Here is a 14257-nt window from a genome sequence, read left to right on the forward strand (position 1 = left end):
CAGTGCGGGATGGGATGGTGCATCGTGTACCTCTCGGTGCAGGTAACGGTGCCGGTGTCAGCAGGAGCGGCGGCATCTGGGATGCCTAGGCTGTGGTGTGAGCAGGCGATGCTGGGTTGCGGGGCCCACAGGTCGCGGTGTGAGCAGCAGCTCGGTGAAGTCGTCTGACGGTGTCAGTGAGACCGGGGTTGCTGTGGGAAGCGGGGCAATGTGACTGTGTGGCGTCTGCTGGTCACGGTACAGGCCAGTGGCTTTGTTGGCGGCCCAGTGGTTTTTATTCTTGAACAGCACAAAACAGTTCCCAGTGCTTCAGGTGAGACTTCCAACAGGAGACCAGCTCTGCTCCAAGCAATTGGAGAACTTTTTCAAGCAGGACGCACAGCAAAGTTCACCCATTGCACTTTTTTTCAGGCAGAAGCAGCAACTGCCGGCCAGTCCAGCAAAGCAACACAGCAAAGGGACAGAACTCCTCCTTCAGCTCTTCTCCTTGGCAGAGGTTCCTCTTGATTCCAGAAAGATTCTAAAAGTCTGGGGATTTGGGTCTTCTTATATCCCATTCTGCCTTTGAAGATGGCAAACTTCAAAGCAAAGTCTCAAGTGTGTGTAAGATCCTTCCTTGTCCAGGCCCCAGACACACACAGGGGTTCGGAGATGGCATTGTGTGAGGGCAGGCACAGCCCTTTCAGGTGTGAGTGACCACTCCTCCCTCAGCTCCAGCCCAGATGGCTCATCCGGATATGCAGGCTACACCCCAGCTACCTTAGTGTGTCTCTGTCTAGAGAGGTGTAAACAGTCCAACTGACTCAGACAGGGAATCCCCAAACAGCCAGAGTCAGACTGGCTTAAACAAGGAAATGCCTAAATTCTAAAAGTAGTATTTTCAAACTCAGAATCTAAAAAACAACTTCACTAAAAGATGTATTTTTAAATTGAGTTCTGAGACCCCAAATTCCATATTTCTCTCTGCCCTCAAAGGAAGTCTGTGCTTTAAAGTTATTTAAAGGCAGCCCTCATGTTAACCTATGAGGGAGATTGGCCATGTTACAGTGAAACCCGAACTTGGCAGTATTTCACTGTTAAGGCATGTAAAACACACCAGTACATGTCCTACCTTTTTAAATAGACTGCACCCTGCCCATGGGGCTACCTAGAGCCTACCTTAGGGGTGCCTTAGATGTACCAAAAGGGAAGATTTGGGTCTGGCAAGTGGGTACACTTGCAGATCGATTTGGCAGTTTAAAACTGCGCGCACACACACACACACTGCAGTGGCAGGTCTGAGCCATGTTTACAGGGCCACTCATGTGGGTGGCACAACCAGTGCTGCAGGCCCACTAGTAGCATTTGATTTACAGTCCCTGGGCACCTCTAGTGCACGTTACTAGGGACTTAACAGTAAATCAGATATGCCAATCTGGAATAAACCAAACAACAATACAATTTACACCAAGCGCATATGCACTTAAGCACTGATTAGCAGTGGTAAAGTGCCCAGAGTCCTAAAGCCAACAAAAACTGGTCAGAAAAATTGGGTGGAAGGAGGCAAAAAGATTGGGGATGACCCTGCAAAAAGGGCAAGGTGCAACACTGGGGGAAGTAGATTTATTGGTTTTCTTCTCAGCATGTACAAGTTTTTCTTTTTTTACACTATCCAAACCCGGCAAGGCCTTGTGTAGCTACTCTCAAAGGTTAGTTGTCGACCCTGTCAGCTTTTTTGCGATTGCCTGATCAACCATCTGTTTAAGTCACCTGTTGTGAGGTGCTTTCTGTAAGGAAACAGGCTTTTTGTAGGTTCACACCCCCTATACACCCCCACTTTGATGATTAGGTACTGGTGTAATGACTGAAATGCCCGGAGCTTTGACAGTCCGAACTCTCTGCATGTTTTGTTTAATTGTTTTATACCAGTTGGCATAACATAACATACCTGTAAGTCCCTAGGATTTGTTGGCACTTACACCCCAAACCTGTAAGTTAATGTCCCCTCAGGGGCTGCAGCACTTGTTCCTACCTGAATGGGACAAAGTAAATCCTAGCTCCCAGTGTGCCGCTGGAGACTGGAAGGGCAGTTTTAGAACTGGTAACTCGACATTGCCTTCTAAAGTAACGGCAAAGCCCAGTCCTCCCATTTTAATGTCTCCCCTAAGAGAGGGTGCTGTATATTAAAAAGTGGAACATGTAATATTACATTTTCCAGCAATAAAACCCTAAATTGTTTTTATTGGGAAAGACCTAGTAGCCCTGTTGGCAAGTACAAAGTTAGACTGACAATGCAGCACTGAGAACCCTTGAATGGGACATCTAAGATTGGTCCTGTGAGGTAGCAAAAGAATCAGATCATTAAATCAGGTTTAACTTCAGAAGTTGCCATTTTGGTTGCCAAGATTTCTGGTGTCACTGAGACAGTTGCCTGCTCTCCTGGGGAGATGTGTTAACGACTTCCAGGAGAGAGAACCATTGAGTATTGTCAATGGAGGAGGTGTTTACCTCCTCCAGACAGGAATCATCATAGTTGTTGGCCCAAAAGGTGAGCTACGGAACTTAAGCTACCTTAGGAAAGCAAGTAGAGGAACTCTTGCAAGAGAGGTAGCCCTATTTTTTAGGTTGATAGGCTGGCACTTGGGAATGCAGGAAAACCAGTTGCCATACTGGTCTTTCGGGGGCAGGTAGTCCCCTTGATAGCCACACCTCCGGTTTGGGCTAGGGCGATCTGGACGCAGAGAAGGTTCTGCTGTGTTGTGAGTGAGCAGAATGTTGCATCTGGGGCAGCCAGATTCCACACTTCCAGGAAGTGTTCATCAGAAGGGAGGGAGGGAACCTGATAGTATCCCATTGGCCGTGTTCTACCCAGAGGGCATTTTCGGAGCACAAATAAGAGACCCTCGTAGGAAGCTGCCTTTATGTGGTGGCGCCAGTGTAAGAGCACGAAGTGAAAGGTCAGCATAACCCTTTGGTTCACAAGGTTTACTTCAGTAATCCCAAGTGCTCAGTTTGCGGTAGTGTGGTCGAGCAGTTTAGGATTAACAGAGGGAGGTGTTGAGCATTTGTTTACCCACAGTCAATAAATGGTTCACACACTCAATAAGACGTCTGTGACCAATTTATAAAAATAGAGCAGATTTTTTGGGACTTTAGACACCAAGATCTTTAGAATAACTTTAGTACAAGTGGTGATATCGATTTTAAAAGCAAACAGAAAAATAGCTCAAATAACAGTTTTGGGGAATGTGCCTCGAACACTACAATGTTATCCTATGGTAGAAAAACACCTATCAAACAGGTACTGGTAGGTGGAGTCCAGGGGTGCCCTTTTGTACTAAAGGTGCTAGAGGCTGTTTGTGGGCGGTAGCCTTGAGCGCTGCACCGTTAGTTACGGAGTCCAGAAGAACCCAAAGGGGGAGCTCAAATCGTGGGGACTCCTAGGTCAAAGGGAAGCAGACAGAAGTTGTGGACCCAGCCTCGGGCTCGTGTGCAGAGGGTCTTGGCTGACGGGTCACTTGTGTTTGAGGCTCCCATGATCAGGCAGTTGATCTGCAGAGGGGAGAAAAACAAAACAGGGCCACTCTTGTCGTGGGTCTCATTGGTCCTAATGCCACTCGATGTGCAGGACGACTTTTTTTTTTTCCTCCTACATATCTGTGACAATCAGTCAAGGCATTGTTACAAATGAATTAAAACAGTTAGGCACATGTCGAATCGATAACAGCCCCTGTAGCAAGGATGTGTACATAAGGTCTGAGTGGGCCCGTTCCAGCACGCCTAACAAGGATGTGTACATAAGGTCTGAGTGGGCCCGTTCCAGCCTGTGCAACAATGATCTGTATATAAGGTCTGAGTGGGCAGTTCCAGCACGCCTAACAAGGATGTGTACATAAGGTCTGAGTGGGCTCGTTCCAGCCTGTGCAACAATGATCTGTATATAAGGTCTGAGTGGGCCCGTTCCAGCCCGTGCAAAAAGGATGTGTATTTAAGGTCTGAGTGGGCCTGTTCCAGCCCGTGTAACAAGGATGTGTATATAAGGTCTGAGCGGGCCCGTTCCAGCACGTGTAACAAGGATGTGTATATAAGGTCGAGTGGGCCCGTTCCAGCCTGTGCAACAAGGATGTGTATATAAGGTCTGAGTGGGCCCGTTCCAGCCCGTGTAACAAGGATGTTTATATAAGGTCTGAGTGGGCCTGTTCCAACACGTGTAACAAGGATCTGTATATAAGGTCTGAGTGGGCCCATTCCAGCACGTGTAACAAGGATGTGTATGTAAGGTCTGGTTTTCTCTGTCCTCTTCTTTTCCTCCAACATTGGCACACAAGATTGTATTCCATCAAATCCTTGCAGCTTCTCTAAAGCAATGCAGTATCAGACCTCTGTCCACAATTACTGTGTCCATATATTTACCACAAAGAGAGGCAAAATGCCTGAAGTACAACCTCCCCTACAAGAACATAGCACACAACTGGTCTTTAAGTCCATAAAGTGAACAATTAGTTCACTCCCTTATCTCGACCAGCAGGTTTGTAAAGGAAATGGGTAGGACACCTCATCACATAGTATAGTGTCATGGTTAATCAATGGTGACCTATCCACACCAAGTTAGGTAGGTACCGGCTGACTCAACCGATTTGTGGGAGTTCAGACAAACTTAACATATTGGCAGGTAAGCAGGTTACTGTTAAAAATACCTGGAGTTATACACCTTTGGGATATTCCACTTTTTTGATTTAGGACCCCACATATGATCAAAAAATCTGCCATGTGGATGCTGGATGAGATCATGAGCCATCCATACGCTTCATACTTGGCCTACATGTTTCAGCCTTCTCAAATGCCTCTGCGGGTCAGCAGCCTTTGTGAGGGCTTTAACTAGTTTACGTGTACCTGCTCTTACTTGTCTCATACTATGAAGTGCAATAAGGAATGCAAAAAATTACATATGTAAAATTGTTTTTTAGAATGCTTCTGTATGGGTTAGTAATACGTCTTGGACCTGATGAGGTGCCGCCCTGGAGTAACGCACTTGTCAAGGGTTAGCAGCCTCACAAAAACCTAACGATCTCGCATCTGTCACATGAGAAGACCTGCTGCTTGACTTAGAGGAGTGAACTAATTGGTCAATTTATTGACTAAGCTCCTCATTTGTGCCATACACAGTTGACTCTGTTACATACTATGTATTATAAATATTTTAAAATAGCCATGTGCTGGATTTCTAAACGCCCCATAAATTCTGTTCTCTTTACGTTTGCCACATGATGCATACTAAAGCTTTGTTGATTGATCTTTGTAGGACAACTGGAGAAGTGGTTTCAGGAGTTGTAAACAAAGTCTTTAACCAGCCGAAAGCCAGAGCAAAGGAGCTTGGTGTTGACATATGCCTCATGTATGTGGAGATCGAGCGTGGAGAGCCTGTACAGGAAGAGTTGCTAAAAGGGTTGGACAACAAGAATCCCAAGATCATTGTGGCATGTGCTGAAACCTTGAGGAAGGCGCTATGGTAAGGCTTCGTGCTTTCCTTACACATGACTAGTTTCTGTTTTGGCAGCAGGCTCTAATCAATCAATCAATCATGGTATTTATAAAGCGCGCTATGTACCCGTCAGGGTTTCGAGGCGCTGAGGGGGGGGGGGGGGAGCGCTGCTGGATTAGCGGTCGAAGAGCCAGGTCTTGAGGAGCCTTCTGAATGTGAGGAGGTCCTGGGTCTGGCGAAGAGATGTGGGGAGAGAGTTCCAGGTCTTGGCGGCGAGGAAGGAGAAGGATCTGCCGCCGGATGTCTTGCGCTGGATTCGGGGTACGATGGCGAGGGCGAGGTTGGCGGATCGGGGTTGACGTGTTGGAGTGTAGAAGTTGAGTCTGGTGTTGAGGTAGGAGGGTCCGGTGTTGTGAAGTGCCTTGTGAGCGTGGGTCAGGAGTTTGAAGGTTATCCTCTTGTCTACCGGGAGCCAGTGGAGTTCCTTTAGGTGAGGGGAGATGTGACTTCGGCGAGGTATGTTGAGGATCAGTCGGGCGGATACGTTGGATGCGTTTGATGTCTTTGGTTGGTATGCCTGTGTAGAGTGCGTTGCCGTAGTCAAGTCTGCTGCTGACGAGGGCCTGGGTCACCGTCTTTCTGGTTTCTGTTGGAATCCACTTGAAGATTCTGCGGAGCATTCGAAGGGTGTTGAAACAGGAGGAGGAGACGGCGCTGACCTGTTTGGACATGGTGAGGGCGGAGTCCAGGATGAAGCCGAGGTTTCTTGCGTGGCTGGCAGGGGTGGGTGGGAGTCCGAGGACGGAGGGCCACCATGAGTCGTTCCAGGCCGAGGGGGTGCGTCCGAGGATGAGGACTTCCGTATTGTCGGAGTTGAGTTTCAGGCGACTGTTGTTCATCCAATCGGCGATGGATTTTAGTCCCTCGTGGAGGTTTGTTTTGGCGGTGAGCGGGTCTTTGGTCAGGGAGAGGACGAGCTGGGTATCGTCGGCGTAGGAGATGATGCTGAGGTGGTGTTGGCGGGCCAGTTGAGCGAGGGGGGCCATGTAGACGTTGAACAACGTGGGACTGAGGGAGGATCCTTGGGGGACGCCGCAGATGAGGTTGGTGGCTTTGGAGCGGAAAGGGGAGAGATGGACTCTCTGCGTTCTGTCGGAGAGGAAGGATGAGATCCAGTGGAGGGCTTTATCTTGGATGCCGGCATCTTGGAGGCGGGTCAGTAGGGTGCGGTGGCAGACGGTGTCAAAAGCGGCTGATAGGTCGAGGAGGATGAGGGCTGAGGTTTCGCCTTTGTCCATTTGATGTCATCTGTGGCGGCGAGGAGGGCAGTCTCAGTGCTGTGGTTTCGTCTGAATCCGGATTGTGAGGGGTCCAGGATGGAATTGTCTTCGAGGAAGTGGGTGAGCTGAGTGTTGACGATCTTCTCGATGACTTTCGCTGGAAAAGGGAGGAGAGAGATCGGACGGAAGTTTTTGAGGTCGTTGGGGTCAGCCTTGGGTTTTTTGAGGAGGGGTTGGATTTCTGCGTGTTTCCAGCTGTCCGGGAAGGTGGCAGAAGTGAAGGATAGGTTGATGATCTTGTGGAGTTCGGGGGCGATGGTGGCGTTGGCTGAGTTGAAAACATGGTGGGGGCAGGGGTCCGTGGGGGAGCCTGAGTGGATGGTGTTCATGGTTGCTATGGTTTCTGCCTCGTCCACGTGGGTCCAGGCGGTGAGGCGGCAGTCGCGGGAGGAGACGTCGGGGGTGAGGTCTGGCGGTGAACCGTTGATGAAGCTGTCGTGGATGGTGGTGATTTTCTGGTGGAAGAAGGTGGAGAGATCGTCGCAGAGTTTCTGGGAGGGCGGGATGTCGTTGGAGTTGGCTTTCGGATTGGAGAGTTCCTTCACGATGCCGAAGAGTTCTTTGCAGTCGTGGGTGTTGTTGATGCGTTCGGTGAAGTGGGCGCGCTTGGCGGTGCGGATCCGTTGGTGGTGTTCGCGGTTGGCGTTTTTGAGGGCGGCGAGGTTGTCGGGTGTGCGTTCTTGGATCCATTTCTTTTTGAGCTTCTGGCAGTTGCTTTTGGAGGTGGTGAGATCGTCTGTGAACCAGGCTGGTTTTTTCTTTCCTTGGATGGTGGTGGGTTTCTTGAGAGGGGCAAGGGTGTTGGCGCAGTCGAGGATCCATTGATGGAGGTTGATGGCGGCTGTGCTCGGGTCGATTGCGTCGGGTGGAGGGTTGTTGCTGAGGGTGCTGGTCAGTTGTTCTTGGGTGACTTTGCCCCAGCGGCGGTGGGGAGGTAGCTGGATGCGGTGTTGCTCTGTGGTTTTCTTATAGGTGAAATGGACACAGTGATGGTCAGTCCAGTGGAGTTCGGAGGTGTGGTTGAAGGAAATGTGGTTGCTAGAGGTGAAGAGGGGGTCAAGGGTGTGACCGGCGATGTGGGTAGGCGTGTTGACTAGCTGTCGGAGACCGAGGTTGAGGAGGTTGGAGGTCAGTGACGCGGTGTTGACGTCGTTGGCATTTTCCAGATGGTAGTTCAGATCTCCCAGGAGGATGTAATCCGGGGAAGCGAGGGCATGGGTGCTTGCAAGGTCAGCGATGGTGTCGTTGAAGGGGGCTCTTGGTCCTGGTGGGCGGTAAATGAGGGTTCCTCTGAGGGTCGTGTTGGGGTCCGTGTGGATCTGGAAGTGGAGGTGTTCTGCTGTCCTGAGGGTGTCGTCCGAGTGGGTGTGGATTTTGAGGGTAGCTTTGTGAGCGATGGCTATTCCGCCGCCGATTCCGTTGGTTCGATCTCTTCTGGTGATTTTGTAGCCGTCCGGTATGGCGATGGCGATGTCCGGAGACGAGGAGTCGTTCCACCAGGTTTCGGTCAGGAAAGCCACGTCAGGAGCAGTGGTGTCGAGCAAATCCCAGAGCTCGATGGCGTGTTTTCGTGCGGGGCGGGTGTTGATGAGGATGCAGTTCAGGTGGTTGGGGTTGGATGTTTTCGTAGTTGGAATGGTCGTTCTGGTGCAGGAGAAGTTGCAGGTACGGCAGGAAAAAGGTCCTTTCGTGTGCTTCGGGGATGCCCGGTAGCATTCAGTGGAGGGGCCGGGGTTGAAGGCGCGGAGTTCGTTGATCGAGTAGCGGATGCGGGGGGCGCGAGGGCCAGGGAGTGTGGCGCTGGGCGCGGTCCAGGCACGGACGGGCGCAGACAGGCTTGCCTCTGGCGCGCCAGCGGCGCGCGTCCGCTGCGCGGACGCGCAGCGCCAGCCATTAAGAAGGGAGGGGGGAGGGAGGAGCAGCTGGGAGGCGGGAGGCGGGAGGGAGCGGCAAATGGGGGCGCGAGGGGGGCGGGGCCGCAGGGAGGCAGCGGCAGGGAACGAGGAGCGCACAAGGGGCAGAAACACTGAAAAACGAGCAAAATACGAGCAGATACAATAAGAAAAATCACACAATCAGAAAAACAGTATGGCACAATTTACGATCGGGGAGACAGCAATCAGGGGGGCACAAAGGGGGCAGAAGCGCCGGCGGCGAGGCGCTGAAAAAGCGAGAAAAATGAAAAAACACTTACGGGACAGCGGAAGCGGCACACGGGTCAAGCGAAGCTAGTCAGAGCCCACTAGACCCCAGGGATGAGGCGCAGGAGGATGCCTGCGGGTGGAGGAGGGCCTTGAACACGCAAACAGCAGCGTGGTCAGGGGACAGAGGCAGGAGGCAGCAGGTTGGTGCTGCGGTCGTGGGGGGCGAGCTCAGGACCTGAAACAAGTCAGAGGTCGCTCCAGGCTCTAGGTATTTTTAACTGGCTCATCTTGTTATTCCAGCACATCTGATGTATGTAAAGGATTTCCATTTCTTTTGAATTTAACTTGTTTTTTTAGAGCGCCAGTGTGCTTTAAGTATTTTTCTTTTTTCCTTGTTGAAGCTTTTAACTTCCACTACGAATGATGGATCATATTTAGTTGTGAGGTTCTAGCAAAGAGATGATTGGTCGGGAGATTATTCTGCTCTAAGCCTTTCCTTAGCTGCTCCTTCCTACTTTTTCTTTAAATTGGTATTCCTTACTGGCGTCGTGCCTCAGTGAATTAAACGCTGTCTGCAGAGATCTGTACCAAATCAGAAGTTCGAGCTGTATTTTAAATCTCCTGCAGTTATGAAATACATTGAGTACAGTTTTCATGATACGTGGGTTGCTTTTAAGAGTCTGCTATGTCGAAAATATTTTACTGCACAATGTGCCTTTGTCTATTTAAACAGTCATGACAGCGCCAATGTGCAGTCTGTCCTTTATGGCCATATTCAGCCCGTTTCTCATGGACATTTCTACTTGCACCCAGGTACCAGAATAGATCTGGAAACCGGGAATAATTCTCCTGCACAGGTAGATGGTGTTGGCTTGCTTTTAAGTCTATTTTACAAATCTGACATCACTGGAGCCATATAGTGACTTTCTGGTGCCCTGACATAGGTTCCAGTTTTATGCTCCTTTCAGTGAGGATCTGCAGCTGCTCTCATTCAATTACTATGAAAAAAGTTCTATCTTTTGCAGTTCTTTAGGGATATTTTCTCCAAAGAAATTAGATTTTAAGCCTTACCACTCCTGTCTTGAACAGACATCCATTTCAGCTCACCACAAGGTCTGTTTGTGATACTTGGGCGTGAAGCAGAACTGTTGTGTGAGCATTGCAGTCTCTTAAAGACAAGTGATCAAGGAGCAGAAGGTAAAACTATGCAAAGAAGGTCAAATCATCCTGATTGCTCCCAACTACTGAACGGTGTAGTATTCTGAGCACCTGGGATTATATTTCGCTCTCCAGCTTCCTCTCTGCTTCAACCTCCTGGCAATCAGTGGACCAGGTTCTACACTCCAACCTCCAGAGCCTCCATCTTCATGCCTGGAGAGTAAGCTGGAACAGCTGACCACTTTTCACCAAGTGCTGGAAGTGGTTGTTGATTTGTCAGCATGTTGCCCCACCATGAAATGTTTATGCCAGATGTTTTTGTTCTCTGGTGGGCAAATAAGTAAGACACTCCTTTCTTAGGTTTTTCACTCTTGTTGGTCTAGCAATGTTGTGCAGTGGGACAATTAAAGACTATAGCACATCTTTATCTGCATTTGTTTTCCAGATCAACCTATGTTAAAGTTCCCCAATAGTTATGAGGTTTCTGCAAAGGCTGCTGTACAGGTTTCCTCCTTTACTGTTCATTATGCCCCAATGGGACGATTATCTGGTCCCAAGGTTCTTCATAGGGGACCCTTTAGAACCTCCACCCTCCCCAGAGAAGAAAGGGGACATCATTTATTTGCTGCCGTTCAAGACAGTTTTTACACTTCATCACTTACAAGATCACCTGCTGCCACTAACCATAGTTCACTTAATCATTGTTTGAATCCTTGGGTCATTTTTGTCCTGGATGAGGTTGAGTGACTTAGAAGCATGACAGAAAGAGGCACCTTCATACACACTGTACCCTTAATTAACCATACAGCCCTACACCACACTCCAGCCCTGAAGTGAACTGAAGTTTGATAGTGCGTCACAGGCTTTGGGCCTCAGTGGTGGAAGTGTACCATCATAAGAAAACGTTTTGTAGAAAACACTGTACTTTTTAAATATACATTGAGCACTGTCCTTTGCATTATAGCCTCTTATGACCGTCCTTCTTCTAGGACTCCATCTGATAAGGAAGGGTCATGTATGACAGAAAATACATGCCTGTAAATACAGATTGCATGTGCTATTGATGGGTACTTAAAGCCTTCTTTGTTTAATCAAGATTCACTTTGTGATTGCTTAGATTTACTTGTCTTTGGCTTAGATTTCACTGAGGTTTGAGAGGCTTTGGTCTTCTATATCCTAGGCTTGTCAGTCCTAAATATTAGAATAATTTGAAGTTGTGTGTGGGCATCTATTGTAAAGTGTGTAACCATTTAATCCCTCCTCTTAAACCAACAGTTGTTGCTTTCTTATTATATCTGCTTATAACTGTAGATTCCTCACCCTTTAAATATTCCTCTGGCACCAGACTGGAACCAGATATTTGAAAGCAGTACTTCTGTCTGCTGATAGGTGACGTTGTTCAGCTCTGCGTTAGTGTTCTGCTCTGTAAGTGCCACCCCTACATGCTGACCTACAGATCTGAAGTTTCTCTAACATTAGATATTTTATATATTCCGATGCTTGAATCATTCCTTGTTGTCAGGCTGGATCCGCCCCTTTCTGCCGCACTGACTCCAGCGAGGGCGTCAGCTTGCCTTTTGCTGTTCCTCCTGATATCCATCAGAGCGGATGTCTGCCCCTTAAGCACCCAGTGCTTTTGCAGCAAGTACAGTCCTTCAGAGACCATGCTGCATGTTTTGGGCACTTTACCCGGTCTCTCTGGCGTACCTTCAGTCCCTGAACGCTATACAGAGTTACTCCAGTCCGCCTTCTCTCATCGGGTCCTCTTGGTGAAGTCTGTGCCCCTTGAACTCGCCTCGGGTCAGGCAGCAGCTCTGGTGCAGACTTTGATTCCGGTGCCTCTTATTCCTGTTCCCTTTGCACTGATGCCACCGACTCCGGAGGGGATTCACAGGCCAGTGTGTACTGCAACAGAACCGCATTTACATCGTAGCCATCAGGCCATTCGGACACTGCCCTTATCACGTGGAAGGAACCTGCTCAGTCTTCTGGGTTCTGACTCGGACAGTGAGTATTACGATGAAGGGAATTAAGATAGTCCTATGAATCTCCGGAGAAGAGCTGCTATGGAAAACTCCCAAGATGCTATTGGTGTGGACACGTCTACAGATACTTGCCTTGTCTGTCCCACAGTCCTACTAATTGAGAAAGTGCCACTATTAGTTATACAAAGGGCAGTAGAAGTGTCAGACCTACAACTCACTACTATGGAGGAGACTGCTATTGTTTTGTCTAAGGTGCTTCAGCCTGGTTGGGCCCCTACGGAACCTCTATTCCCATTTAGTAAGGCCATCATGGATCACCATGTGAGCACAATGGTGAAACCATGTTCAAGGCCACCTGTTAATAGGCAGAATGTTAATCACAGAACCTAGTGTTACATAACATCCAATGCCACAGTTTGGTGGTACAGGTGGCCACCTGTAAAGTGAATCCCAAAACCTTTTCTGCACTCTGCCTGATGGAGTCAAAACTAATGGAAACAGATTTTTTTCTATGAGCCTGATTGAGGTCTGTGAATGCTGCTGTTTTCTAGGCTGCTATTCCCATGGCCTTTGGTACACGGCGGCAAGTTTTACTGAACAACCTTTGGACACCTCAAACTATTCAGGGTGCTTGCCATCCACCAAAATTAGTCATGTTCTTTCTGGGACACGAAGGATTGATCGGTCCCAGTGTGGGACTACGATGCTGTGCCTGGTTGATATCTGCGGTCTTCTCTGGGGATGTCCAAGCGTCCTGGATGGATGTTTGGCTCCTGCCTCGGTGAAAAGCAGGCTGTGCCTTGAAACAGTTCAGTAAAGCAGGGCCCCCTGTATTCTCTTTGGGTCTTTCTGCCCTCACCAGAAAATTCTGCCAACAATTTCACCCCCTGTGGCTGTGGTCTGGGTTTTCATTTTTGCCAACAGACCGCCTCACCAGTCCAACAGGCCTTAGTCCTTTCTTGGCCGAGGCCACAGTTCTCAGGCCTTGCCCAGGACAGCAGGGAGAACATGCAGCTCAGTCTCATGGCCTTCCTCTCTTGGCATCCACCAAACTGTTTAGTGTGTCCTTGCTTCACACAGCCACCCTGTCTCAGGCAGGAACTGATGTTTTTCCCAATGTGTGATAGGCCATTGATTCAGTCAGGTAGGTCCTCCAAATTGTACAATGGGGCTATGGCCTTCCATTTCTCTCCACCCTGCCGTACATTCCACCGCCTGATGAAGGGCCCCTTTTTGTCTTGCAGGCCTTTTTGGGCAGAGCGGCCACAGGAAGGGTTCCAGCCTCAAATAGGAACTGGGTACTACTCCTGCTGCTTCTTGTGCCAAAAGACTGAGGCCTGTTTTAGATCTCCGCGCTCAGTACCTTCATGAGGAATGACAAATTCAAGATGCTCACTGTAGGAAGTTGGCTCTGTATGTGCTATTTCAAAGTAAGGAATAGCATGCACAGAGTCCAAGGGTTCCCCTTAGAGGTAAAATAGTGGTAAAAAGAGATAATACTAATGCTCTATTTTGTGGTAGTGTGGTCGAGCAGTAGGCTTATCCAAGGAGTAGTGTTAAGCATTTGTTGTACATACACATAGACAATAAATGAGGTACACACACTCAGAGACAAATCCAGCCAATAGGTTTTTATATAGAAAAATATCTTTTCTTAGTTTATTTTAAGAACCACAGGTTCAAATTCTACATGTAATATCTCATTCGAAAGGTATTGCAGGTAAGTACTTTAGGAACTTCAAATCATCAAAATTGCATGTATACTTTTCAAGTTATTCACAAATAGCTGTTTTAAAAGTGGACACTTAGTGCAATTTTCACAGTTCCTAGGGGAGGTAAGTTTTTGTTAGTTTAACCAGGTAAGTAAGACACTTACAGGGCTTAGTTCTTGGTCCAAGGTAGCCCACCGTTGGGGGTTCAGAGCAACCCCAAAGTCACCACACCAGCAGCTCAGGGCCGGTCAGGTGCAGAGTTCAAAGCGGTGCCCAAAACACATAGGCTAGAATGGAGAGAAGGGGGTGCCCCGGTTCCGGTCTGCTTGCAGGTAAGTACCCGCGTCGTCGGAGGGCAGACCAGGGGGGTTTTGTAGGGCACCGGAGGGGACACAAGCCCACACAGAAATTTCACCCTCAGCGGCGCGGGGGCGGCCGGGTGCAGTGTAGAGACAAG

At 48.9% G+C, this 14257-nt stretch overlaps 1 protein-coding gene across 6 annotated transcripts in view; it reads left to right on the forward strand.

The window, feature by feature from the left end:
- CKAP5 (cytoskeleton associated protein 5) overlaps nt 1-14257 on the forward strand; it is a 627586-nt gene that overhangs the window by 85526 nt on the left and 527803 nt on the right. For all 6 annotated transcript variants that reach the window (XM_069221686.1, XM_069221689.1, XM_069221691.1 and 3 more), the window contains exon 4: nt 5282-5488. In XM_069221686.1, coding sequence (XP_069077787.1) covers nt 5282-5488 — 207 coding nt within the window. The remainder of the gene's footprint in view (nt 1-5281; nt 5489-14257) is intronic.

This window comes from Pleurodeles waltl, chromosome 3_1 (assembly GCF_031143425.1).
Source record: "Pleurodeles waltl isolate 20211129_DDA chromosome 3_1, aPleWal1.hap1.20221129, whole genome shotgun sequence".
Lineage (NCBI taxonomy): Eukaryota > Metazoa > Chordata > Amphibia > Caudata > Salamandridae > Pleurodeles > Pleurodeles waltl.